This window comes from Cystoisospora suis, assembly GCF_002600585.1.
Source record: "Cystoisospora suis strain Wien I chromosome Unknown contig_442, whole genome shotgun sequence".
NCBI lineage: Eukaryota > Apicomplexa > Conoidasida > Eucoccidiorida > Sarcocystidae > Cystoisospora > Cystoisospora suis.
In genome coordinates this window covers 23367-47306 of record NW_027153243.1, presented here as the reverse complement: position 1 = coordinate 47306, position 23940 = coordinate 23367, and the positions used below count along the sequence as shown (strand labels likewise).

At 49.3% G+C, this 23940-nt stretch overlaps 2 protein-coding genes across 2 annotated transcripts in view; both read left to right on the top strand.

Moving 5' to 3' along the window:
- CSUI_001129 (multi-pass transmembrane protein) overlaps positions 1-782 on the top strand; it is a 3729-nt gene extending 2947 nt beyond the window's left edge. Inside the window, exon 3 of the mRNA XM_068061335.1 lies at positions 1-782. This exon is cut by the window's left edge and continues 593 nt beyond it. The gene's annotated coding sequence lies outside the window, so the exon portion shown is untranslated.
- Positions 783-1586: 804 nt separating this feature from the next.
- Positions 1587-23940, top strand: part of CSUI_001128 (cation-transporting) — a 25552-nt gene continuing 3198 nt past the window's right edge. The window contains exons 1-15 of the mRNA XM_068061334.1: positions 1587-3244; positions 3685-3879; positions 4267-4926; positions 5775-6080; positions 6725-7073; positions 8006-8149; positions 8819-9251; positions 10022-10211; positions 10937-13019; positions 13715-13810; positions 14366-14472; positions 14989-16110; positions 16497-21399; positions 22161-22874; positions 23733-23870. Of these exons, the coding sequence (XP_067926691.1) occupies positions 3117-3244; positions 3685-3879; positions 4267-4926; positions 5775-6080; positions 6725-7073; positions 8006-8149; positions 8819-9251; positions 10022-10211; positions 10937-13019; positions 13715-13810; positions 14366-14472; positions 14989-16110; positions 16497-21399; positions 22161-22874; positions 23733-23870 (11568 nt within the window). The 5' untranslated portion in view covers positions 1587-3116. The remainder of the gene's footprint in view (positions 3245-3684; positions 3880-4266; positions 4927-5774; positions 6081-6724; positions 7074-8005; positions 8150-8818; positions 9252-10021; positions 10212-10936; positions 13020-13714; positions 13811-14365; positions 14473-14988; positions 16111-16496; positions 21400-22160; positions 22875-23732; positions 23871-23940) is intronic.

Below are 23940 nucleotides of genomic sequence, written 5' to 3'. Positions count from 1 at the left end.
TAGGAGGATAATCTGTGCATCGTGAATGAGTCTGCAGTGGTGGAAGGGTTACGAGGACGTAGCTCCTTCCTATCTATACACCATACATTACTATTCACCGCTCACGAATCCGCTATAGGGGTTGGGGAGGGGATCACGGCCTCCTTGCGTGTACGTGCAAGCTATTGTGCAGACGGACAAAGATAGATTGAACACCTTGCATGGACTAATACTATACTAATCAATCTCACTCACACAGGGTAAGCAAGCCGTCGTGTGCACGTGGTGGGGGCTGGGTATTACGCCCTTCATCCGGCGAGCCATGGTGGCATGTTGACAGTCGTGGAGAAGGAATGAGCCTGGAGGGAAGCGAAGGGTCAGCTTGACAAAGGTGGCTGTAAGGAAGGGAGTTTTTTCATGTTTTCTCCAATTTGCTGGGAGACTGTCCTACAAGCAAACCAACGCGCTGTCCGGAAATGTAAAAGTTCCCGTAGCACACTTTGGATATCTCACCGACTCATAACGCTTTGAGAACGCAGTCTGATGTCTCGCGTTGGTGGTGCGCGCGGACTCGAGGCGTAACGGAAAAGGGAAAATGACGGGGGTCGAGGGTTTGACTCGGTTTCTCTCGTGGCCGCCTCTCCCTCTCGAATGCATTATCTACGATGACTCTTCATGGAGGGGACATTATGTTTTCACCTTCTCTAGGTGCTTTTTTGTTGTGTGACTCGGACCACCATCGGGCAACTGTTTTATTATGATTTACATGTCGCACTGTTAAGGAACGCTGGGCTGCTCCGCCTGCCCTTCCGACGTTGCCTGCGTTCTCATGCCAAACCAGAGGCAATCACGAAAACGGCCTCGGCTCGGGTCGAATCTCCACGCCTGGCACGTGAAAGCACTCCGGCACGAAGTCAGCTAACTCTTCGACCCACGATGTCGTTACCAGTGTTCTAGTCGCTCAAACACTACGAGCAAACTACATCACAACTACAATTGCTACTGTTAAAGGGACTCCAGCGCGCTGGCTTAGCTCACATGCTGCTGCGGGTTTTTCACTACCACACGGTACCGTTGCTGTGTCACTATTTCATTGGAAGTCAAGTCCCCCCGGTCCAAAGTCGGTAGCTCACACCGGCGAGGGAGAAGCTTCTTCGCAAGACAAGTCACATCTCTGTTGTTAATGGAAAACAGGAGTCCGACATTGCCCCCCCTCGTATTGATTGCGCTCTTCTTTCTTGTTCGCATCGTACACGCGTCGGACCGCAGTGCAGATTGCACATTCGCTCCCGAAGCCCAGGTTTCCTGCTCTGGGGTACACCTGACGGGGGAGCACACCGTCGTCCGACAGATATTCAAGTCGGGCACGCCCCGCGAAATTCGGCTAACCACATGCAAGGGTCCCAGCGATTACTGGTCACACTGACTATTCCTCGAGACCACCAAAGAAAAAAGCCTGGCAAACTCCAGTCTCGACGTTCGGGAGCAGCAACAACCTAGTTCAAGCAACTACTCACTCCAGGTCACCGAAGGTGTATGTGCGCCCGCTTCCATCAGTACGGCAAGCCCAAGATACCGTCTACAATGGGTAGTCCCTGGGTGCAGAAGGACTCCCAAGCAGCCTTTCCGGCCGAGTGGATACTTATACAAACTGCGCGAGACCGGAGTAGCCAACGACGAGACGTCCCCGCATGCGTGTGCCTCAGTTCAGCCCTTGCGTTATACACCCGCAGTTTGTGTCAGGAGAGAGGTCCTCCGTCTGCTGCTTACCGGAAGACGTTGTGATGCTTGCTTCGCTCTCTTCTAAACGTAGACAGGTTAGCCTTTTGGGGAAAATGACGTGAGTCGTAGGAGGATGAACTTCCGGCGGTATCGGGGTGTACCTACATAGTGTGGCATGCGCGCACTCAAAGCTCGACAACTTTGATCGGCCCAGTCTTAGCAGCAATTTCAAGCCAGTTCTGGTCTCCGCGGAGTTCTGCGTCCGAGTCCCTCAGCCCGAGTAACGCCGTGCATCTCTCTGTCCCCTGCGGCTGACTTGGCGGAATTATGAGCTGGACCCTGGCCATTTCTTCTCCATGTCTCCTACTGTCCGTTCCGCGAGTTTTCTTCGCATTTTGTAGCAGTTTGTAACTATTTGCCGACTTCTTGTTGTTTGCCAGGGGATGAACTGGAGAGTTCTCCGAAGTCCTTGGCTACTCAGCAGCCCCAATTTTGAAAGCCAAGAAAACTCTGATCCTCGTGTGCGGTACTTGCTTATCCCGTCAACGTCAGTTCCTTGACAGTCTTTAGGAGTGAACGCCCGACCACTCTTCTCTCGGAAGCCTAAAAAGCTAATGGCGGTTTAAGGCTCCGTTGTCTCTGCCGAAGAGTCTTCACCACAGCTGGCGGCGGAGTACCAGTGGGAGATTCTCCTTGCGCCATCTCCATCATAGCTTGAAACAGGACAGCCTTCCCACGTCCCTGTCCTCGGTGAAAAAAGATGCTCAGCTGCCCCTTACCTTTTCAACCTGTATTTTCCGCATGAGCTCGTCAGAACCGTAACCAGGTATAGAAAGGTCGCAGTCACCCTCGGACTGCAAACTAGGCACTGGGACCGTGTTGTTGCCTCCGTCCACACTAAGCCTCCTCCAGTCTTGCCCCTGGCTCTTCTTTTTCCAGGGCTCTTTCTTTGCCATGAAGAAGTTGTCTTCTAAGCTCGGCATACCCGCTTCTTCCTCGACATCGCCGTTGATTAACGCTTTTCCTGGGACTCCCTGTAGATGTTTGTTTCTCGCTTTCATATAGCTGCCCCGGTACCACAAAACGACACTTTCCGCGTGTCAGCGAGTTTACGTATTTTTTCTATTCTGCTCTCTCGCTTTTTTTGGCTTCTGATCATGGATCCTCCTTCTCACGCACCTCAATCTTCCTGCCTGTACGTGTACGGACAGAGCGGGATTTCCTGACGCCGGTCGTGTGTCGGTAGCTGTCTAGACAGCGTCTTTCCAACAGAGTTGGGCTCTCTCTTTCTCTCTTACGTATGCGACCGGAAAAACGGGCATACTTGGTCTGCTGAAGTGACGGTACATCTTCTTAGGAGGTAAAACCCACATCTTGACAGACTCTCTCCTCCTCTTCTAAGCAGTAGCGACAAGATGCCGAGTGGGAGTGACGAAGAGTATTTCATGGAGGACAGGGTCACTCCGGAGAGGGGGAGAGAGGGTTTGTATTTCATCTCCTACGATGCATTCCCGGAGTTGCAGGAATTACCACTCTCGGAAAGGTAGGGGATGAAGGAAAATCTCTTCGTGTCCACTTGTCTTACAAGAGTGTATGTATGTATGTATGTATTTTTCAAGCCCTTTCCAGGTGGCTTCTCTGCATACCCTTCATGTATAGCGAGAAAGGAGTGGAGCGCACGACTCTGCATGTGGCGTCAGAGTTGTCTACATCCTCTTCATTCAGCGGTGAAAGGAGGCTGTCTTCGTACATTTCTTGCATACCGTCGTGTGTATGACTTTTTCTCTAGGCAGGATTTTACCTGTAACCGCGTAGAGTCAACTATTATGGCCTTGCCTTGCCTTCATAGGTTTCATGTACACGCCACGCTGTTCCTCTTTACAGTATATCCACGTACATACATTTCAGCAGTGATAACTATATACATAACATCATTCAGAGATTCTGATTTTTCTTTTTCCTTCATTCCTCTTCTTACTACAGGATTGTGACCGCCCAGCCGTATCGACGTCTCCTGCTTCACCGTGTGATCTTGTGGCTGCTTGGCTTCTTAACGGGGGGTCTTTTTTTTCTCCTCTCCATCTGGTTTCGCCGGCGTTCTTTCTTCGCCACGCACGCCAAGTGCGATATTCAGAACGCGACACATCTGCTTCTCACTGCGGCAGATGGAAAACAACAGTGAGTCTCGGGATTCTGATGCTGACTCCCCTCCTTTCTTTCTTTTACGAGGAGGCGGTGGAGTTGTCTTGTTTACATACACACTCAGAATCATTTCTTCTCTTTCGCTCACGCACGTGTGTATGTACCATATATAGGTGGTCGGGAGCTTTTGTAGAGATGTCAGAGGGGGTCACAGGGGTATATCAACGTGTAGTTCTGATTCAGAGGCTTGTGTCTTCACAGGCTGAGGGTGTAACGAACCGATCTATCTATCTATCTATCTATATTCAGTTATAGAGATGGGTATATAGTAGAACAGGTATTTCCTTCTGTGCTTGTGCTACCAACCTTGTCCTTGGCGGACTTTGTCTCTGTTCTCTTTCCTCGGTCTTTGCTTTGTGCTAGCGTTGTGAGGGTCGAAAAGCTTCCTTTCGAAAAGGCAGCCTTGGAGGCGATACCTCCCGAGACCAAGAAACACAAAAGACCCCTGGTACCGTCGGGGAGTTCTCAGAAGTACGAGAGTCATCACGGCCACATAGATGAAAACCCGGGGACCGCGCTGTCGGGGGGAGGAGACTCGAAGAAGCCGACATCTTTGCGTCGTCCCATTGATTCAGCAGGAGAAACGATTCAAGACAAAGGAAGTCAGACAGAGCTGGTAGTCGTAGAGAAGGAAGGAGAGACTGGAGAGAAAGAGGATAGACAACACGGAGTAAATGAAGGAGTGGAACTGATGTCAAAGGCCAACCGACCGTTTCACCGAGATCGAGAGCCTCAAATTCAAATGACAAGTGAGAGGGATGGACAGAAACTGCATGGGAAGGAGGGAGAGGGACAGAGAGAAGAAATGTCTGTGGAAACGTTTCTTGTGAAGGGAGGAAATCCAAGTTTCTCGTCAAACAATGTAGAGAGCGAGGAGGAAGAAGAAGAGAGCGAGGAGACATTTCATGACAGTTTAATGGAGAAGAACTTAGGAAAAGCCAGTACATCATTCGCCTGGATGTTTGAGTATCGATGTACTCGATACATACTGGAAGATGACAGAGAGAACAGTAGGGCTCTTGGGTAAGTGTAGGTCAAAGGATTCCTGACGGATTCAAGGGACTTTTTGCTGTACAGGTTCGTTCTCCCTTCCCTTTGAAGGAGGAAGCTTTCTGTTGTTTTTCGATTTTTGAGTTTTAAATCAAAACGGAGTGTACGTACAGCCGATGGGGACTGCAAGCGAGCATTATGTTACAGGTTGAGTGGTTCTTGTCCCCTTTCTCTGCCCGTACGGAGGTTGTGCACCCGTGCGGCACGGCAGTCCAGCGGGTGGTGTTCGAATTCAAGAGGGCCTTACAGGCTTCTGGTTCTTATCGTGCATGCGGGCCGCGCCTTCATAGATGCGTATCTGTTCCGTTAGTCGGGGGTGACAGGAATCAAGCTCAATAGAAGCGTTGCATCAGCATTCAAAAAAGTCATTCTCTCGCAACATTCGTGAATCTTTGGGTGTACGTGTGTGCGTGTATTTCTCCGTTCCATTGCGTCTTCCTCGCTCTCCCGTCTACCGCTCTTCCCCCAATCTATGGAGCAGTAGAGAAGTTACCTTGAATCATCTGTATATGGTACAGACCTTGTTCTAGTCACGCATGACTTAGATAGGAGATTTCCTTCTTGCTTCTTTGAGGGGGAGAGCGAAGGTGAGGCCGTTCATCACATCGTGAGTTTCTGTGGTGCCCTTTCTCTTGTTGTCGGTCGCCACTGTAGGCAGGACGTTTATATTCTCTCCTTTCGACTTCTGCTGCTTTCTGTGATAGTAGACATGAGCCAAGTTTGAGTGTCTATACAGCACAGAACGGTTTTTTACGGGTGGCTCTCAAGTGACAAAGTGCACATGGTGCTGTTATACAAAAATCCTCTGTTGTTTGCTGCAGATCGTCTACCTTCAGACCCCTTGCTTTCAACGTCAACTTTCCACCAGGGCGTCTTCGTAAATGGTTCTTAACGCACCCTCCATGTCCTTCACTTGTGTCTCTCCGGCGGTCTTTGTTTGGTCGAAGCTTTATCTACGTCCCTGTTCCTTCTCTCTTCACTGTTATTATGGAGGAAGTTCTTCACCCTTTCTATATCTTTCAGATTCTCGCAGTGGCTCTATGGATATGGGATAGTTACATACAATATGCGGTAGCTATAATGGTTATCACAGCGACGTCGACGCTTGTAGAATGTACTCAGACAAGGTAAGAGCTTCTCAATTTTCTCTCCTTTCTCCAAAAACCTCGTTAGCCTCGACCTCACGCAGACAGACACTACAATGGTCGTGAAGTGTATAACAGCCGAGTTAGCTCCACCAGGCTGAAGATACGAATATACTTTCGAGAGTCCGGATGGCCATATATGTATATATATATCTACATATCTATATACATATACGAAACGGGATGAAGGGGTGGATGGCTATGTCTCAGTTGTCGTTTCGAGGGAAGAAACCCAGCACTTCTGTCTGTGTTGTTTTTCCTCACCAGCCTCTGTTGTGACTATAACTAAGAGCTGTTACGTAGAGATAAAGCTTTCGAGATTGTGCAAAGGAGAGGCTTGCTTTGTCTACTTGAGAAGGAGGAAGTTTTCAGGAATGTATAGGCAAGGGAGAATGACAGGAAAGACTCATAGTACGAGTCAAGGCCGACTGAGGTATAATGACACTTTCCTTAGATAGTAATGGATTGCTTGTAGACTGCTCCTCAATCGTCAAGGGAGAGTGAGGTGTAATAACTCCTCTCTCTCATCGTTATAGATTGCTCATATACTGCTCCTCAGTCGCAGTAGGATACCTGGAAAGACTTTCCCTCCCCTGAGTGTTGTTGTGTGTGATGTGTTCCTATAGACGAAACTTGAAACGCCTTCGTGACTTAGCAGCACAGAAGTGCGTTGTCGTTGTACAGCGTTCCTCTTGGGAAAAAATCGAGGATCTTTCTTTTTCCTCCTCTTCCGGAGACTCCTCCAGCGATTCTTGTCTTCGTGTTCCTCTCAACGGAAACGTCGTCAAAGACGTGTCCCCGAGTAATGCATGCGTGAAAGAAGACCTTCCTGGAATTGTGCCGAAGAAGAAAAGACGAAGGAGAAGAATCATCAGAAGAGAGGAAGTCGACTCGGCTGATTTGGTTGTCGGAGATCTCATAGAAATTTCCCATGGCATGACACTCCCGTGTGATGCGATCGTGATACGAGGAACGGTAAGATGCTTATAGGGAGGTTCTTGTTTGAAGTGCCTGCAGTCTTTTCCTACTCTCTGTCCTTGCAGCGTTCTTCCCTTTCTTTTTTTGTCTCGGCGACCATACAGGGTACTCGTTTGTTTCTTTTCTTTCTATGCTTATCTGCACGCACGACAGTTTCCTTCTATGAGAAACACTGAAGTCAAGAGATTCTTCTTACAATGCCTGCTCACCCTTCTCGGGTGGAAGATGTTGATAGGCAAGTGTCTCTGCAGCAACTGCGCTCACTTCCTCTGTATCTAGAGTTATCCTTTCATCATAGACTCCGCTTCACTTCAACAAACTCACGAGTCGGTTAGGACGTCGATCTTCCCTCTGCTCTCTGACGACACCTCTATGCACTGCTATCTCTCTCTGGCATTGGTGTAGATATATACCGGAGTATAAGCGTGTCGACATTTGTATTCTGAGTTGGTGTACATATATGGTGGAGACCCATCCATTTCGAAGTAGGACATGGAGGTGAGTGACTCCTTAGTGTTTATCCTCATCATACCTATATAGATATGTACGCTTTCAATGTTACGCCTCAAGGGAACCTCTCGATTTGAACTTACCTTGACTCAGTGTGCTCGGCCGCCTCAGCCTCTAATGCAATCGAAACCATATGGTGATGTGACCGGCGACGAGTGTGTTGTATCTCTCTTCTTTCAACCGCATTCACCTTGTGGCTCTCTTCCTTTTACGTTTTTCTCTCAAAGGAACATTTCCTCGTACTATTATTTCCTTTTTACCCCAGCTATTTAGCAAGCTACTTTTGATGAAATAACTGAACTTGTTCATCTGTCTCGGTCAGATGTGTTTTTCTTACAACTTGGAACCGGTTCGAGTCCACACTCAATTCAAAATTCTCCGTCTCGTCTCCTGGGGTTGGGGTCCTGTGAATGATGCAGGTGGTCGTCACTGAGAGCTGTCTCACAGGGGAAAGTTTCCCAGTTCTCAAGACACCTCTACCTGATACAGATTTTCTTTCTTCTGCTCTCCCGGGAGATGACTCAAAACAACAGAAACAACGGCCCGGGCTCAATCTCGAGCAAGTAAGAAGCGTTCGTCGTTCCCACTACTCCTCCTTATCTTGATTTTCTTCGCCTCTCCTTCTTTTTTTATCCAAATAGAGCAAATCACCGAGACACTTCACCGTCTTTCATGAGGCTATGCTCTGTTCTGACTTAGATCAAGTCGGGAAGCCTACGTGGGTAGAGGTGTGTGTGTGTGTTTGTAGACGTGTGCATTGAGCGGTTGCTGTCTACCCCACACTCCATCAGAAGGGTCTGGCGGGTGTTGATGGTGAAAGATTTACTTTCTATATTACTCAGTGTCTTCAATAGTGGTGTGGACGTTTTCTCGCCCAGGGAATTGCATGCATTCAGAAGAAAGTGTGTATGATATGCTGTTGTTTCTCACCATGTGTCAATTTGCGTTCTGAAATCCTATCGGAGTCGCGACAATCGCTCTCTTACATAGGATATAGATAGTCGTAGAGATATGGGTCGACTTCACATGGATTCTATATCTCCTCCCCTGTCACACAAGTACCGAGAAGTGCTTTGTGCCCCCCGTTTGCCTTTTCCGAGTTACTCCTCTGGCTACTACTGCTACTGCTGCTGGTACTGCCATTTATCGTTTTCTAGTCCAGAGTAAGGCTTGCATGCAAGTGAATATTTTTCTCTTTCGTTTTTTTTTCTTTTTCTTGTCTCCTGGTTCAGGCAGCAAAACATCAGCTTTTTGCAGGTACGCGTGTCTTGTCTGTACGCGTTTCTTCATCACTTCCTCCTGTTTCTCTTCAAGCGCCGAAGAATCCTGAAGACGAGAATAGTCGATCCGTACCAAGGCCCTCTTCATCTTCGTCATCCTCTTCAAGCTGCTCTTCTACAAGTGTACATCTCTCACCTGGCGTCATTCGTTCACACGCCGTCGGAAACGAAAAAGATCGAGCTCAAGTGAAAGAGAATGATGGCTCCGGAGTACTTGCAGAGAAAGCGCATAATAGAGAGTCCTGTAGAGGGAATACAGGAGAGATCTGTCCTTCTCCTGGGTGCAGCTTAGCGGCTGTGTGTCGTGTAGGATATGCGACTGTACAAGGTCAAACAGTCAGACGATTGTTATACCCGACAAAGATGAGAATCGATTTTGAGAAAGGTATGTCTCTAGAATTCTTCTCCTCCTTCCCCTCCTCTCGTTCTTTCTTTCGTGCTATGTCAATGTGCGACGCTGAGGGAGAGCGATCTGTCTTCACTCTCTCTTTTTCCTCACGAAGTGCAGTGGGTAGCGAAAGCTAGATTTCCTTAAACAGGTTCACCTCGCTGTGGATTCTAGAGTGGTTGTCGTCAGTCTTCCTTTCTCACTGCAGAGATAACCTTCGTCAGGGAGCGTCTTCGTAGAGAAGAGCCTGTAGAGTTCCCTTTTGTTTCGCATGCTGGCCCCCGTGGTGGAGACACTCAACTGCTAGCCTTTTGCATGGGGTAGTTGCATGGCGTTTGGAAAAAGCCGGGGAGAGAGAATTTTTCTGTGGGGGAGTTTTAACGAGTATGCAGAGAGCGTGAAAGCCAAGCCTTGTGATGTATCTCCAGAAAGGATAGGTTTTCTTCCTCTGTAACAAGGAGATGTTCATATATATGTCTGTCCCAGGAGGCAGGTCCAAACGTCAGGTATGCAAATCGTCTCTTGTCCCGACAGTTCATCATATTGCTCATCATTCATGAGCAATACTGAAATTTTTACTAGTTCTTCCCTTGCCACTCACTTCTTTCGTTTCGGGAGAAAAAGGCAGTGGCTTCTAAACTGCGGGGGGAGGAGCCTCAACCGTCATCTATGAGAGCTTGGAGCTGTCGATCACACCCGCTTTGATAGTGTGCTATGGGTGATACGGGAGAGTCTGCGGTTCTCAGAACGATTGTTTCTTTTTGCAGATGCACTGAAGTTCGTCGCCGTGCTAGGTTTGTTGGCGTGTGTTGGAGGTGTCTTTACACTTGTGATATCGATACTGCATCGATTGTCAAAGAAAGAAATTTTCTTACGGGTCTTTGATCTCTTCACCGATGCGGTACCTCCTGCTCTTCCTGCGTCAATGAGCGTCGGCCTGTCAGTTGCCGTCAGCAGGTCAGGTTTCCCTTTGTGGGGTTGCATGTCTCCGTGTAGATCTCCACATCTGTGTCTAACCACGACACATAGGAAGAAGACATTGTACACTGTTATGATAGATGCGTACATGCGTATGCGCCTATCCACTAACCACGTGATCTGCGGCCTTGCCATCCATTCTACTTCCGGCATGTCCCTATGTGTCTTCCTGTCTATACCAACAGTGTATTTGACATCAGGCGTTTTCAGCCTACTACATGAGACAGCCAAGGGGGCGAGCCCCATGCTCACAAAAGAAACAGTGGGAGTTTTGTAACGCAGTTACATTCTCATCAATTTACAGATGTCTGCATGTATGTACCTACGTATGAAGTCGTCACACACCCAGCGGAGGTCCTGAAGTGAGTCGTGCGTCCCTCGTGTCTAGTGAGGGTACTACTACCCTTCAACTGGAGCAAGATGCTGCTGTTGACACTCGCTATTGACGAGGGGGCGTTTCCTGTTCTCTTTTCTAAGCCTTTTGATCGTCTCTCTTTGCATGGGCTCGTTTTCATCTAGTCTCCTACCTCTCTGCTTGAAGCCTGTACTTCTTGATGTCCCAGGATCTTTCTTTGTCTTCATACATCTTCACAGCCTGTGATTGTAATATGTGTCTCGGTAGTCTTCCTGGCCTTTGTTTGATGGTGTCATGCGAGGTTGATGGCTCAAACGCTTCTTTCTTTCTCTTCTTGTTTTGACTGCAGGCTTTACTCCCTATACAAAGTTTACTGTACAGCGCCTTCTCGCCTCGGGATGGGCGGATACGTTCGTTGTCTGTGCTTTGATAAAACTGGAACCTTGACTGAGGAAGGTGTTCGTATGGCAGCGGTTCTCCCTTCCTGTCATTTCTGTGGCATGCTTTCTACGACTACGAGTACGACTACTTGTCAAACTAAGGGGTTTCCTTCAACTGCCTCCAAGGGATCTGACAAGAGAAGACACATGGGAAGGATGTCTTTTAACGACAGGATGGCTCCTCAGACAGCCGGCGATCTTCCTCATCAAGGAGGAAGTGAACAAGAAGTGAAGGAGAGAGCTTCTGATATCGTACGGATACGAAAGGAAGAAACACCTTCAGCCCTTTCTCCTTGTCTTGGTGACAGGCCTTCTTCATCTTTATCCACTTGTGAAAAGGAGGTAAACCAATCAAACGGCAAAAAGCAGAGCAGCGGAGATGGTTCTTTGGCGGCTAGACAGTCTAGCGGTAGGGAAACACCATCTTCCTTTATCAGAACGACGACAGGCAACATTGCATGCAACTCGGGAAATTCTCAGCTTTCTGCTTCCTTTCTTCCGTTTATGCTCCCAAACTCGATTCGTACTGTGGCCATGTGGACTGAGGGGGGATGTGGAGGCGGGGGGGGAGGAGAGAGAGGACAAGAAGAAAAATCGAGTCATATAGATCAGCTTGAAGGAAGCCTTACCCTTTTCTCTGCATGCAGTGAGACATCATGCCCTCCTCCAAGGCTACAGGCGTTAAGTTCAGATCAGTTCGCTGGCGAACTGCAACAAGGGACTACCTCTCCTTACGAGAAGCAGCAGCATGACGGACGGCTTAATCTTCCTCAGGGGAATCAGAGAAACCCTCGGGAGATTTCTATCTGTTCTTCACAGTCGTCGTCATCGTCGTCTTGTGCATGCGACCCGACATCCTCGTGTTGTCCGTCGTCATCTGCTTCTCAGTTGCCGTTCACTTCCTTCTCTACTGCAGTGCCTTCAAGGTCTCCTTCTCCTTCACCCCTTCCTTCTGTCAGAGGTGATAGAGCTGTGCTGCGTGGTTGCTTCACCGCCTCTTCTTCTCCCTATGGTTCTACGTCGTCGTCAGCCTCATGCTGTGAGTGTGTGCGCCATGTAGCTCGATGTATGAGTGTCTGTCATTCCCTCCTTCGCATCGGAGGAGAACTTGCTGGTGACCCCTTGGAGCTTCAAATGGTCACACATACAAGTTGCCTTCTACTGGACGGAGAAGGAACAACCGAGGGGACGAATAAGCCTGAGGGAGAAGATCGCCTTCGTAAGAGTAGTGGAGATAGATTCTCTCAGGGGTCTCGCATTAAGCATAAGAAACAAGTTGATCCTGTTTCTGAGGCAACAAGAGGAGAAATCAATGACGGGGCGATTGACGCGAGAAACAAGGAGGGTGGTGGTGCAGCACATGATGCTGCTCTGGGTGGACGAGACGTCATGACGAAGACGAGAGCTGAAGACGAGAGAAGTAAGAAGGGTGACGTGGTAGAATTGCGTAATGATAGCCGAGCTGCTCACTATGCAAGGAACGAACCCTCCAAACCAGTGAGAGAGGAAGTGAAAGAAGGAAGAAGTCTATCCCCTGAGATGTCCAGACACTGTAAGACGGCGAGTGGACAAGCTAAAGAAATGCAAGGGAAAGTACAAGAGAAAGGGGCGAAAGAACGGAACAGCGGCCACCTCCTGTCAACAGAAAGCCAAGTGCTTGATGTAGAGACATCAGGAACAGAGACAACCGGTGTCTTGGCGGCGCCGCCGCGAGAAGACGGTTTCGAGAAAGAACGTATGGAGGGACGCACAGATAGCCCAGTAGCAGTAGTAGATGATGACTGTGATCTAGAAGAGAAGAGAGAAGAAGAGAAAGACCAGGTGCATGCGTTGCTTGGACGTGATGAACTTGATGGTGTGACTGTGGGCATTGTTGAAGAAGAACAAGCGGCATTCAAGAAGCTTCAAAGCGAACTGGAGGGAGGAGAAGAAATTGAGGGTCTGACCTTTGTTCTCCCACCTGATCCCTTCGTTGCGGATCGGCATTCCATGGTACGTTGGGCTGATATATGTCATGTGTATACTTGCTGTACGCAGTCAAAAGTTATGAGGTTACCTTTCTCGAGACATGATTAGCTTGTCCGTACTATGGAGAACGAGCCAGAGGTCGGTGGACTTGAATGGTGCACAGGTCATCTGTCGCATGACCGAGCGCATTCTCCTGTGCTCTTCGGGAGAAAGTCTTCCATCGGGAAAACCAATCAAAGTGTACACACAGCATCAGCGCGAAGACATAAACTAAGAGAGACATTCATTAACGAGCGAATGCTTGAGAGAACTAGGTTGCTCTTTCTTGGTGTTTTGGATGCCTGAGTGGGGTAAAGTAGAGTTGCATACACCGTCTAGCATAGTGAGCAGTGTGGAAATACAGAGGAACGGATCACTGTAGACCATAAGTGTATGTTCTTACTTGCCTATACATCTTCACTCTTCTCTTGCTACGTGGATTTCCTGTCTTTCTTTTCCATTTCTTGCCGGTGAAACTCCTCGGCATCATCTTTGGATAAGAGTGTGTCTCAACCAAAATGCAGATCTTTCTCTGAAACATTCTACACTAGGGCCCTGCTTCAACCCTTTCATCAGAAATTAGAGGCTCGTCCGGAGCTAAGGAAGGGCAACGAAACCCTCTGACCTCAGTCTAGTTTCACTCTCTTTTTGCTGGTCTTATATTCGGATGCCCCCTTCAGAAAGGCGCACTGGCGATATGCCGGAGATTTGAATTTGACTCGTCTCTACAGCGTATGAGTGTGATCGTACAGGACACAAAGAGCCGAGAATTCTTTGTAAGTTTCTGCTATCACGGAGGGGGGAGGGACAGCCTCAGTGGCAGCCTAGCCATGTGAAAGGGAAGGGACTGAGAGCGAGGTTAACTGAGAAAAACATAACACATTCCGACGTTCACAGAGCCTTCCTTACCTTGGTGGATTCTCCCTATATATGTCTGATAGGTGTCTGACGTCGGCGTGGGGTGTAATTTCCTGGGACCGTGAACTCCAAGGTGTCACTCGACTCGACAAGAGATCCGTTTATCTTTGCCTTCTCCGCGTTGCCTTTCTGGCAGGCCGTATTCTCGACCTTACAGCTGGCTGTCGTCGTCGGCTGTTTTCACAGTTGAAGACATTTGCATGCATTCATCCACTGAGGTGCCTGCACGGATTATCTCTAGAATATGAAAGAGATTGTGTGCTAGCCGATCAGGGCGGATGGCTTTCGCAGTTGAGGTAAAGAAAGCTCACATAGTAGTTGAATTTTGCCTGTTGTCGTTTCTTCATCACACTCCACGAGCAAAAGGCGAAAAGAAGCAGATCTGTTCGTGAGCGTGATTCTTCCTCCTTCAGGTGTATTGCAAAGGAAGTACAGAAGCTCTGCGGAAGTTGTGCGAGCGTGAGACACTCCCGGACGACCTAGATGAACAACTGCATCGGTGTTCGTCGTCTGGTTATCGGTAAGATGCCTATCTAGCTGTTCAAACGGAAAAGTAGACAACACATTCTGCAGTGGGAAGATCAGGATAAGATATGCGTCTACCCGAAAGGAATCAGTACGTGGAGGTTCTTGTAAGAAAATGTTGCACGACTAGGTCGCTGCCACTTGGCGAGTTCCCCGACACTCAGCCTAAACTGCGTTCAGCTAGCCGGGCATACCTATGGAAACCACAGCGACTATAGCAGTCTGAAGCCCCGTATACGTCGTGGAGCTTCTTTCTGAACTTTCCGATGGTTTGCTTCTTGTCATTCTCTATTCTCTTCGTTTTTCGCCCTTTCTTCGTGGTGTTGCATGCCCTCGCGTCGCGAAAGATCTCAGCGCACGTGTGCGGCTCTCTGCACAGTGGATTTCCCGGCCGTCCGTGTGGTAGGTGGCTTACTGACGGACAGCAGAGAGATAAGTCCTTATTCCTTTAATCTTCTTGTCTCAACCTGATTCTCTTCTGTCGTTTCCACTGTATGCATGTTCTTTGCAGAGTTATCGCCCTTGCAGCTCGTCGCCTGATCGCAGCACCCCGAGACCCGTACGGCTTGGATTGGATTCGTAATGCCGTCTCGTCTTCTCCCTCTTCGGAAGGAGGAGGTCCGAGGTGCCCACAGGGGTTACCTGGTTGTTCTCCGTCAGCTACTTCTTATGTCCGTAGTCTCTCACGGGAGGAAGCAGAGCAGGGATTAACCTTTTTAGGTCTAGTCCTTTTCACAAATGAGTTGAAACCCGAGAGTCGAGCTGTGGTTTCCTCTCTCTTAGACGCTCAGTGTACTGTCCGGATTGCTACTGGCGATCATCCTCTGACGTCCATTGCTGTCGCGAGACAGTGTGGCTTGTTAGGCGGAGTACGGAGTAGTGAAGAGCCGGGAGAACAAGCACCAGAAAGAAGTTGCACAGAGGGAGAACAGGATACCCTTGGGCAAAGGACAATGGAAGAAAGAACGGGAATCGTCGGGGGAGAAGGAGGCGACGGCAATGTACAAGAGTGGCATCTTCATAGACCAGGAATGAACACAATAGGAAAAGTGGTATCTGAAGACTGGCAAAGAGAAGGAGGAGAACGAGCAAAGAGAGCTCGTCAAACAGAGGCTGTGATGAGAGAGTTTGCTGGTGTTCGATGCGGGACAGCTGACGGGGGTTTCAAAGTGGAGGCACGAGGAAGCTGCCAAAATCCACACAGTGGCTGTAGTGTGGTGAGAAGAGAGCATGATGAGGGAAAACAGAGCTATAGGTCGCGTTTTTCTTCGTTTTTCTCTCTTTTCAGAAGAGAGAAACTAGGAGCTAGGACATTCCGACAAGAGTACCGCACCCGTCTGTTAAGCGAAGAGTCCCCTGTCGTTTCAGATCGCGAGGAGACGGGAGGAGAAGGCCGTCCGGTGGTGTGGAATGAGGACAACCCGCGAGAAACACAGAGAAGATCTAGTCGAAGAAACTCGGAGAGGCTGTTTGGAGAGGGAGAAGGACAGAGGAAAGAGATTCCGCGAGGAAGAGGGGAAGGCAAGGAGCAAGACAAGGCGAGGAAAGTAGATGAAGACGCGCGTGGACCGGAGGGAACGAGGCTGTTGACGTCTGCGGAACAATCCGAAGAAGGAACAACGACAGAAGACGAGTGAGCCCATGAATAACGAGACTTTTCCCGGCGAGTAGAGAACAGCATATGACAGCATGTCCGGTGCCATTCAGATAAGACCCGAAAGAAGTGGAGTGGCTACTAGTCAGCCATTTGCTCGTACCTCTGTTCGCTTGTCACACAGACTTTCATTCTCGTATGACCGGGGGAAGTTGCGTCTCTTTCAAATACTCCAAGACGACTCCTCATTCATATAACAATAGGCCATACAGATAAGGCCTATTGTTATATGCATGAGGCATGCCTACCTGGCATATTCCTGCGGATGGTTGTTATACTCGTACGAATGTACAAGAATGCATTTTCCTATATAGCAGTGTGATTTTTAGTTCAACGTGCTGTCGAATGTGTGTATTTGAACTCAGGATGCCGGTGGTTATTCTTGGAGATGTCTATACAGCCGACGGAGAGCCCCGTATAGGAGGTGCTGAGTACCTTGTTTGGACCCTCCTGCCTCAAGACAGTTTGTTTTCTGTCGGAGAAAGAGGGGGAGTGGACGATGTAGAAGAAGAAGGAGAGAGACAAAGAGATACCTCGCTGTCATCATTAGCTCCTCCTCGTATAGCATCAGCTTTCTCACGAACCGGTAATCATGCTGATGGGAACAGGGGAGACGCAAACGGGTCAGATACCTCCACGAATCCACGGAGCACTCGACAAGAAGACTTTCGAAGAAAGACACCTGACATGAAGAACGATAGAGACAAAGAAGGGAAGCCATGTGTGGCTACTACTGTCACAACGGGAACGTTCGAACGTAAGAAAGCTTCACCATCATACTCCTCGTTTGATTTGAGAGAACTGCTTGCGTCATTGGCAGATGTTCGACAAGCATCCTTAGTCCTTACAGGGCGGGCTTTTCGCCATTTACGACGACTACAAGCTCTTACCCATATGCCTTTTGTAGAGGATTGTGATCAGGTCATAGCCCAAGTAAGGAAGCAACATCAGGAATTGCAGGACAGACAAGAAGATCAAGATAAGAGATATCGTCTAGAACAAGAAAGAGAGAATGAAATACGACATGGATGGAGAGTTGCAGAAGGAGAAGATATCGCTGGCTTTTCTTCATTAACTGAGTCAGACGACGATCCTGTCACACACTTCCATGCTAGAGAGTTTCAAGAAGATCAGTCGGAAAGCTGCAATGGATACAGTAGAGAGGATGATTTTGGAAGAAGAGAGAAACGATCTGGATCACCCCGTAGACATTCGTGTGAGAGTGGCGCCAAAAGACACATTGAAGAAGAACAAGAGCTTTCACAGCATTCTTTTCACTCAAGACGAAAGCTTGAGGGAGAGGATTCAGGACAGACAGGCAGAGGAGGCAGGGGAGGAGGTCACAGAAGGAATGAAGAGGAAGTATATGTTGAAATGTCAGGGCCGAGAGACCAGATGAGCGGACTGTCTTCTCCGTGTCCCCCGTGTAGCTCTCCTTTCCTATCTGCAAGATCTCATCGTCCTGTGCTCGTGGAAGTGGAGGGGGATATGAGTGGCTCGGCCAGAAGCTATCACAAACCGTTGTTAGAAGAAGAACAGCGGCAAAGGAGGAGGGGGCGTAGAAGGTCTCCGTCTGTAAGCCGTGGCATTGCAATGAGAAAAGCAAAAGCAAAGGGAAGGCGACAAGGGGGAGAAGATGAAGCAGAACAGGCAGATGCTGAAGATTTCTCTTTAGATGAAGAAGATCTGGAAGCGGGGATGGGACAGATGATCAATCGATACAGAGGAGAATCCGAACACTCAGAAGCAGTATATCACCCGCCGCCTTGCTCACCATCGTTTGGAGAGCCGGCGCGGAAGCTTATCCGTCCGCCGCCTAGTCGGGCCACGTCCCGTCCATCTCAAAACTCTCGTTCTATGACTCGAAAGCCACAGCGAGATAAAGAGGCAGAAAGATCGTCGTTTGCAACATTCTCTCGGCATTCACAGGAACCAAAGAGCTATGGTCTCCCACCAGATGAACCTGAGGCGGAAGAAAGGGAAGAAGGGGAATGTCCCTTTCTCTCCTCATCTACTCACCAACAACACTTGGCGACTCGATTGTCCGCCAGTGAGGAAAACGGCCGTTCGCCCTCGTCTCCGAATAAAAGAAGCAGTCGAGGTGAAAAAGACATAAGTATCAAGAAACATCGACGTCGGCCGCATTCGTTTCGATGCTCTCGAGACAATCGACGCATGGGTGCTATGGATTTCTTTCTCGAAACAAGTGAAGGTATCTGTGGTCGCGGTGGTGATCTCGACAGAGGAATGAACTGTACGAGCAGCAGTACAGGTGAGAGTGAATGGTGGTCGAGGAACCGAGAGGCGGAATCAGGAAGAGGAAGGGAAGCTGCCGGAAAGCATGCGAGCGGAGCTTTCTTTTCCTTTCTGAAGTGGCCTCTTTTCCGAAGACAGGCTTCAGTTACAGAAGCAGAGTCGGGAATGGATGGCATATGGAAGAGGGCGAGAGGAGAGGGCGCTACAAGAAGTCACCGGCGACGAGGAACTGAAGGAGGAAGAACGCAAGACTCGCTAGCAGAGGGAATGGGTGAGGGATCGACAGAGTTTGCGTCTTTCCTTTCAATGAAAGCTTCGAGAGGCCGGATGAAAGAAAGAGCGCGCAGCGGACGTTCTTTAGTGAAAGAAGAGAAGATAAGAGAATCAGGAAGAGAGGAAGTAGAAGAGCAGAAGCTCCGCGCTGTGGTAGAGGCCCTGATGTTTCCAGGCGTAGCAGCTTCCCTCTTGCATAAGCAGCAGAGAGAAGAAGCAAAAGGAGGGGAGCTCTATCATCGAACTGGTGGAGAACATGTGGTGGAAGAAGACGGGTTGAAGAAAAGGGAGAAACAACGAGGTGAAGAAGCAGGGGAAGCAACTAAAGAACACTTGCTTAGAACGTCGAATGTTTATCACCTGGATAGCACAGAAAGCATAGGAAAAAAGAGATGGTCTTCGGTAACACGAAGAGCGCAGGGTCATAATGAGGAGAGAGAGCGGCGAGGTGTCCTTGGGGATGAACATCCCTTAGACGACACACACGTTTTGGCAAGTGACGGGGGAAGGAGAAGAGCACGATTTCCTTCCGGCTACGCTTCGATAGAGGTGGAGAATGGCCTTGGTCCCCGTTCAGCCGAAATGCTGAAGTCGAGGCAACAACGAAGACACAAAGAGAGAAGACATCACGAAGAGAAAGGAGGAGGCCGGAGTCGCCTATGCTCTTTCTCTCGTCTATGCAGTCCTCTTCTTCGCCCTCAAGCTAACAGTGATGACATCCCGGCTGGCACTCCGTCTTCTTTTCCTGTGTCACTCCCTGTTGCTTCTCTTTCTCGATGCTGTTCGTCTCCCCCACAAGGGCGTCTCCCTTCTCCCGTTGTTACCTCACAGCCGTGGACTTCTGCTACACTCGACTCCGAGTCGCGTAGTAGCCATCCGACGGCTTACCTAGGTCCGGAGGCGTTAGTCTGTTTAGTTCAGAAACAGCTTGAGGAGAACAAGCAGAAGCATCATCTCTTCACCCCAGGAGAATATCTACCGCTAGCTGAAGCCGATCAGTTACCTCTCTCGCGCGTCGATTGTCTTCCAGCCTTTCTGCAGCATGCAGAGCAACAGAGAGAAGAAGAAGCCGCTTGTATATTTCAGCCAGTTGGTGCAGGAGAAGAGGCAGATCTGCCTGAAAGTCTTGTAGGCCCCACAATCCATCCTGACGAGGAAACAGATGCAGTCACCGCTGCTGCTGCATCTGCCGCCTCTGCTCTCCTGTGGGGTGGAAGTACGGGGGTGCCCGATCTCTTCGCTCATCTCTGGACTAGTAGCGCCGGAGGAGGTGGTGAAGATCGAGACAGCCACGGTAGAAAAGAACGCGGAGAAGAGCCAGGCTATGATGAGACACTCAGGGAAGAAGCGTTGCCGACGAGATGCAAGCCCCATGACGAAGATTACAGAGAGCAGTCTAGCGAACTTCAGAAAAGCGCGAAGAGATCAAATGCATGGCAGGCTTTTGAAGGACAGATTGAAGAAGGACAGTTGCTGAGAGATAGTAGAAGAAAGACTGAAAGACACTTCTCAAGTAGTGCTGAAGAAGGTTCACATGGCGAGGGTTCGTTTTCTCAGAGAAGCAGACATAGGATCAGCGATCAACAAGGCGAAACTGAAAGTATAGAACATGAAGCCTCTAGGCTGTCTTCAATACCTCACCTTGTCCACAAAGAAAGAACTCCATGTCTTTTTGTTCAAGACCAAGAGTCTCCTGAGTGCCCCTCTGCTCCTCCGCCGCAGCACAGTCTGTCTGCTCATCGAGAGCTGTCAAGGGAAGACCAAGACGAAGAGGCAAAAGAGACGCCAGTGGATGCGTCAGACCACATACTAAAAAGCAGTGGAAGGGGCACTCAACTGCCGACTTCGAGCCAGAGTATTTTCGGGACTTCTGACTTGTGTATTAAAGAACTGAGTAGCGGGGAGGGGCTCCGAGAAAAAGACACGGAGCAAGAACAGACACAGCAACGGAGTGATGGCAACATGGCGACGAAACCAGGTACCCTGTCCCCTCATACTAAGAAGGAGGAAGAGGAAGGAATATCAGCCAAACAGGATACAAAGAACCATCCTCAGGAAACTCAAGGACCAGTTTTCTCTCTGCTCGCTTCCTCCAACAAACGCATCGGAGATGACCGATCGTCATCACCGACTTCGATAGGAAGTGCAGATGTCATCATGGACAAACACATCGGTAAGCTTAGCGCCAGCTTATCGCCGCCTCCAACATCTCGGCCTTCTCAAGCTGTTGCGACACCAGGTCCTTTGTCCCTACAGCATCCTCCCCGGAGCATATCTCCCCTCAGTGTATGGGAAGGTATGACCCTTCAACTGCGAGTCTCTCATTGCCCTTACCCGTCCCATGTAAGCCAGAGAAAGAAGAAACCGTCAAAAACCGATTCTCGAGGGAGCTGCTTCGACAGAATCACGAGAAGACTAGGAAGAAGAACTGAAAGCGAAGGTCAGGATTGTTTTACTCAGGAAGATGCCCATTGTAGAGAAGCAAAGATTGAAGTCGGAGACCGAGGAGACGTAGCCGAAAGAGAGGAAGAAGAAGTAGAAGACGAGAGATCTTCTTTCTGTTTCCGTATGTCACTATATGAGTATGTAGTACGTCAAACGGTCGTATTATGCCGAGCAAGCCCTCAAGATAAAGGGGAATTCGTCGCCGCCTTGCAGCAGCTTCCATGCGATCCTTTTGTAGCCATGTGTGGAGATGGTACAAACGACGCAGTCGCTATAAAACAGGCTGATATTGGGGTAAGCTTTCCACGGATATATAGGGAGGAAGAAGAAGAGCTCTCTGCTGTTCCGTGAATACATAGGCTTTACTATCTGAGTCGTGACAAGAGAGATTCGTTTCTCGCCTAGTCTCGTGGCGACTTTGTTCTTCCTACACGGGGTATATGATGCTCTTAGAAACGTCGATGTTATAGTCAGAGAAACTCTGTTCGTTTTCTCTGTCTTTCCGGGTATAATGGGAGCTACTACGGGTTGCCGATCTACCGAGCTGTACGCTGTTGCAACGCACTGAGGCCCTTCTCCTCGTAGTATCATGATAGCTAGATTGTCACAGGTATCACCCTAGATAACAAGCGACTTTGTGCGAAATGCAGATATAGAGTTGTTAAAGGTTTAGTTCTTTTGGTAAGCTTCCGATCCCTTCTACTGTATCTAACTCTGCTGATGACTCGTGACGAGACACATAGATTAGTTGAATGTGCTTTCGCGTCTTTCGTCTTTTTGCTCTTCTCTCCCGTGGTTTTTTGATATATTGAAGCCGACTGGCCTTAGCTTTCCTAGTTAGCAGTAGCTCACTTCATTCCGCAACTGTGTGGCTGTTGCCTCCCGGGGGACGGTACGTGTCGCATACTACATACGAAGCTACGAGAGAATGTCAATGCATTGAAGAGGGGAGACAAAGGTTTAGAAACGGACAGAAGAAGGGAATACAGAGCTGATAGAGAAGTTGTAGCATGCCCGCGTTTTTCTCCTGATGGGTTGTCGCTTTCTTTCCGTAGATCTCCATTCTTTCTCCAGGGGCTCTGGCGCGTGAGCCTGGTGCTTCACTACCTGCTCGTGTTACCCCCTCTTCTTCGTCTTCACCCCCCTGTACCGAGTCATCTTGGTTGTCCGCAAGTACATTCTCATCTTGGCGCAATCTCGGTTGGCCCGCAGAAGGTTCAAGCCAAACAGCTCCCCTTCTCTCGGACCATACAAATGCCGACCGGCATGCTGTCTCTTCTGAATTGTCGTCTAATCAAAACAAGAATGAGAGCACGAACGCGGTCTTCTCGACTTCTTCTCTGTGTCCTTGTTCTTCTTCTCCAGTTAACTCTTGTTCTCCTTCACGTTCCTCTAGTTCGTCACAAGCAAGGGCCCTTAGCTCCGTCCCGGCCTCATCCCGTTATGATGACAGTAGCTCTTCCCGGATTCCGACGCGAGGCGGGTATTTCAGGTGCTGGTTCCCTTCCACGTCTCAGTCCGCTTCATGTGACTCACCTTCTTCCTCTTCTTCGAGCGAGACACAGGAGGGCGAGAGAGGTAGTGGAGCAGCTCTTGCTTCCTCGTTCTCATCCGTCTCATTATGGGCCACCGTACAGCTGCTGAGGGAAGGTCGGTGTATGATCGTCAATAGCTTCAGCGCCTTCAAGTTTATCGCCTGCTACTCAGTCTTACAATTCACTTCGGTATTACTCCTCTACGCGCAAACTGGGAATCTTACAGACTCTCAGGTAAGGTTGGCCTCCTAGTTTTCTATGTCGCCCGCCGCACGCTTTAGGAGCCGGTCTCTGAGAAAGCTCGCTGATCTCTCTGTTTTATCAGTCTTCCAATGGTACTACAGAACTGAGTGTATCGCACATTTAAGCTGTGTATATCTTATCCAGAACATTGGGTATGCTTCCAAGCTCGTCTTTCATCATACATGTGTGAACGGTTGTTTATTCCGGTGACTGAATTCTCCCTGGAGTAGCGGTAGGCATCGTCGCTGCTTTCAGGGCTACCAAGTGTAAGAGCCCAAAGCTTGAAGAGTCTTCAAGCGGTTCTCGGCGAGCAGGCTCTGCACAAGCCTGGTTGGTAATCTGTCTGCCTTAGTGATCCAATAAAACTAAGGGGGACCGCTGCCGGGAATACAGCGTCAGAAGATACCTGAAGCTAGACTTCCTTTTCCCCTACAGGGTGCGTGGGTAGCCGAACTCCAGGGAGGGTTCAGGCTTCCCCCCCCGAGCGCGACCCAATATACGAGTCATTCTCTTGCCAGGAGTGTTCTGAGTAAAGTGGCAGGTACGCACTGCTACATACGTACACACACCATTAGCTATGATATTCCAGTCCGCGGAGAGGTGAGCATACTTTATTCCCTCGGTCATTGAAGGAGACAGAGTGAGTGAGGAAGGAGGACATGGTGGATACATGTATCGTGAGAGGACTAGCTAATCAAGGCCTGACCCTACCATTCGTAGCGCGAGGCAAAGTGTTCTTAGAAACGTATCAATCTAGCTTTTTTCTTGGCCTCAGATCGGCTCCCGAGTCCGTGTGTCCGAAACAATGTCCATCGAGAAGAGCTCTTCTCCGTCTTTTCGTGTGTGCAGTATATGTGGATCGACCTAGTCACAGTTCTCCCTCTCTCCGTCACCCTTGCAAGGACAAGGGCAGCTGACAACCTCTCTCCTGTCACTCCTCCAAGAAGTCTTGTCTCGGCCCCGGTGCTTGTCTCTCTACTTGGCCAGGTACACACATAGCAAGTACTTAAGTGGCGCGTCCTTCACTGTCTCTCTCCTCTCCAACCCCCCCCCCCCC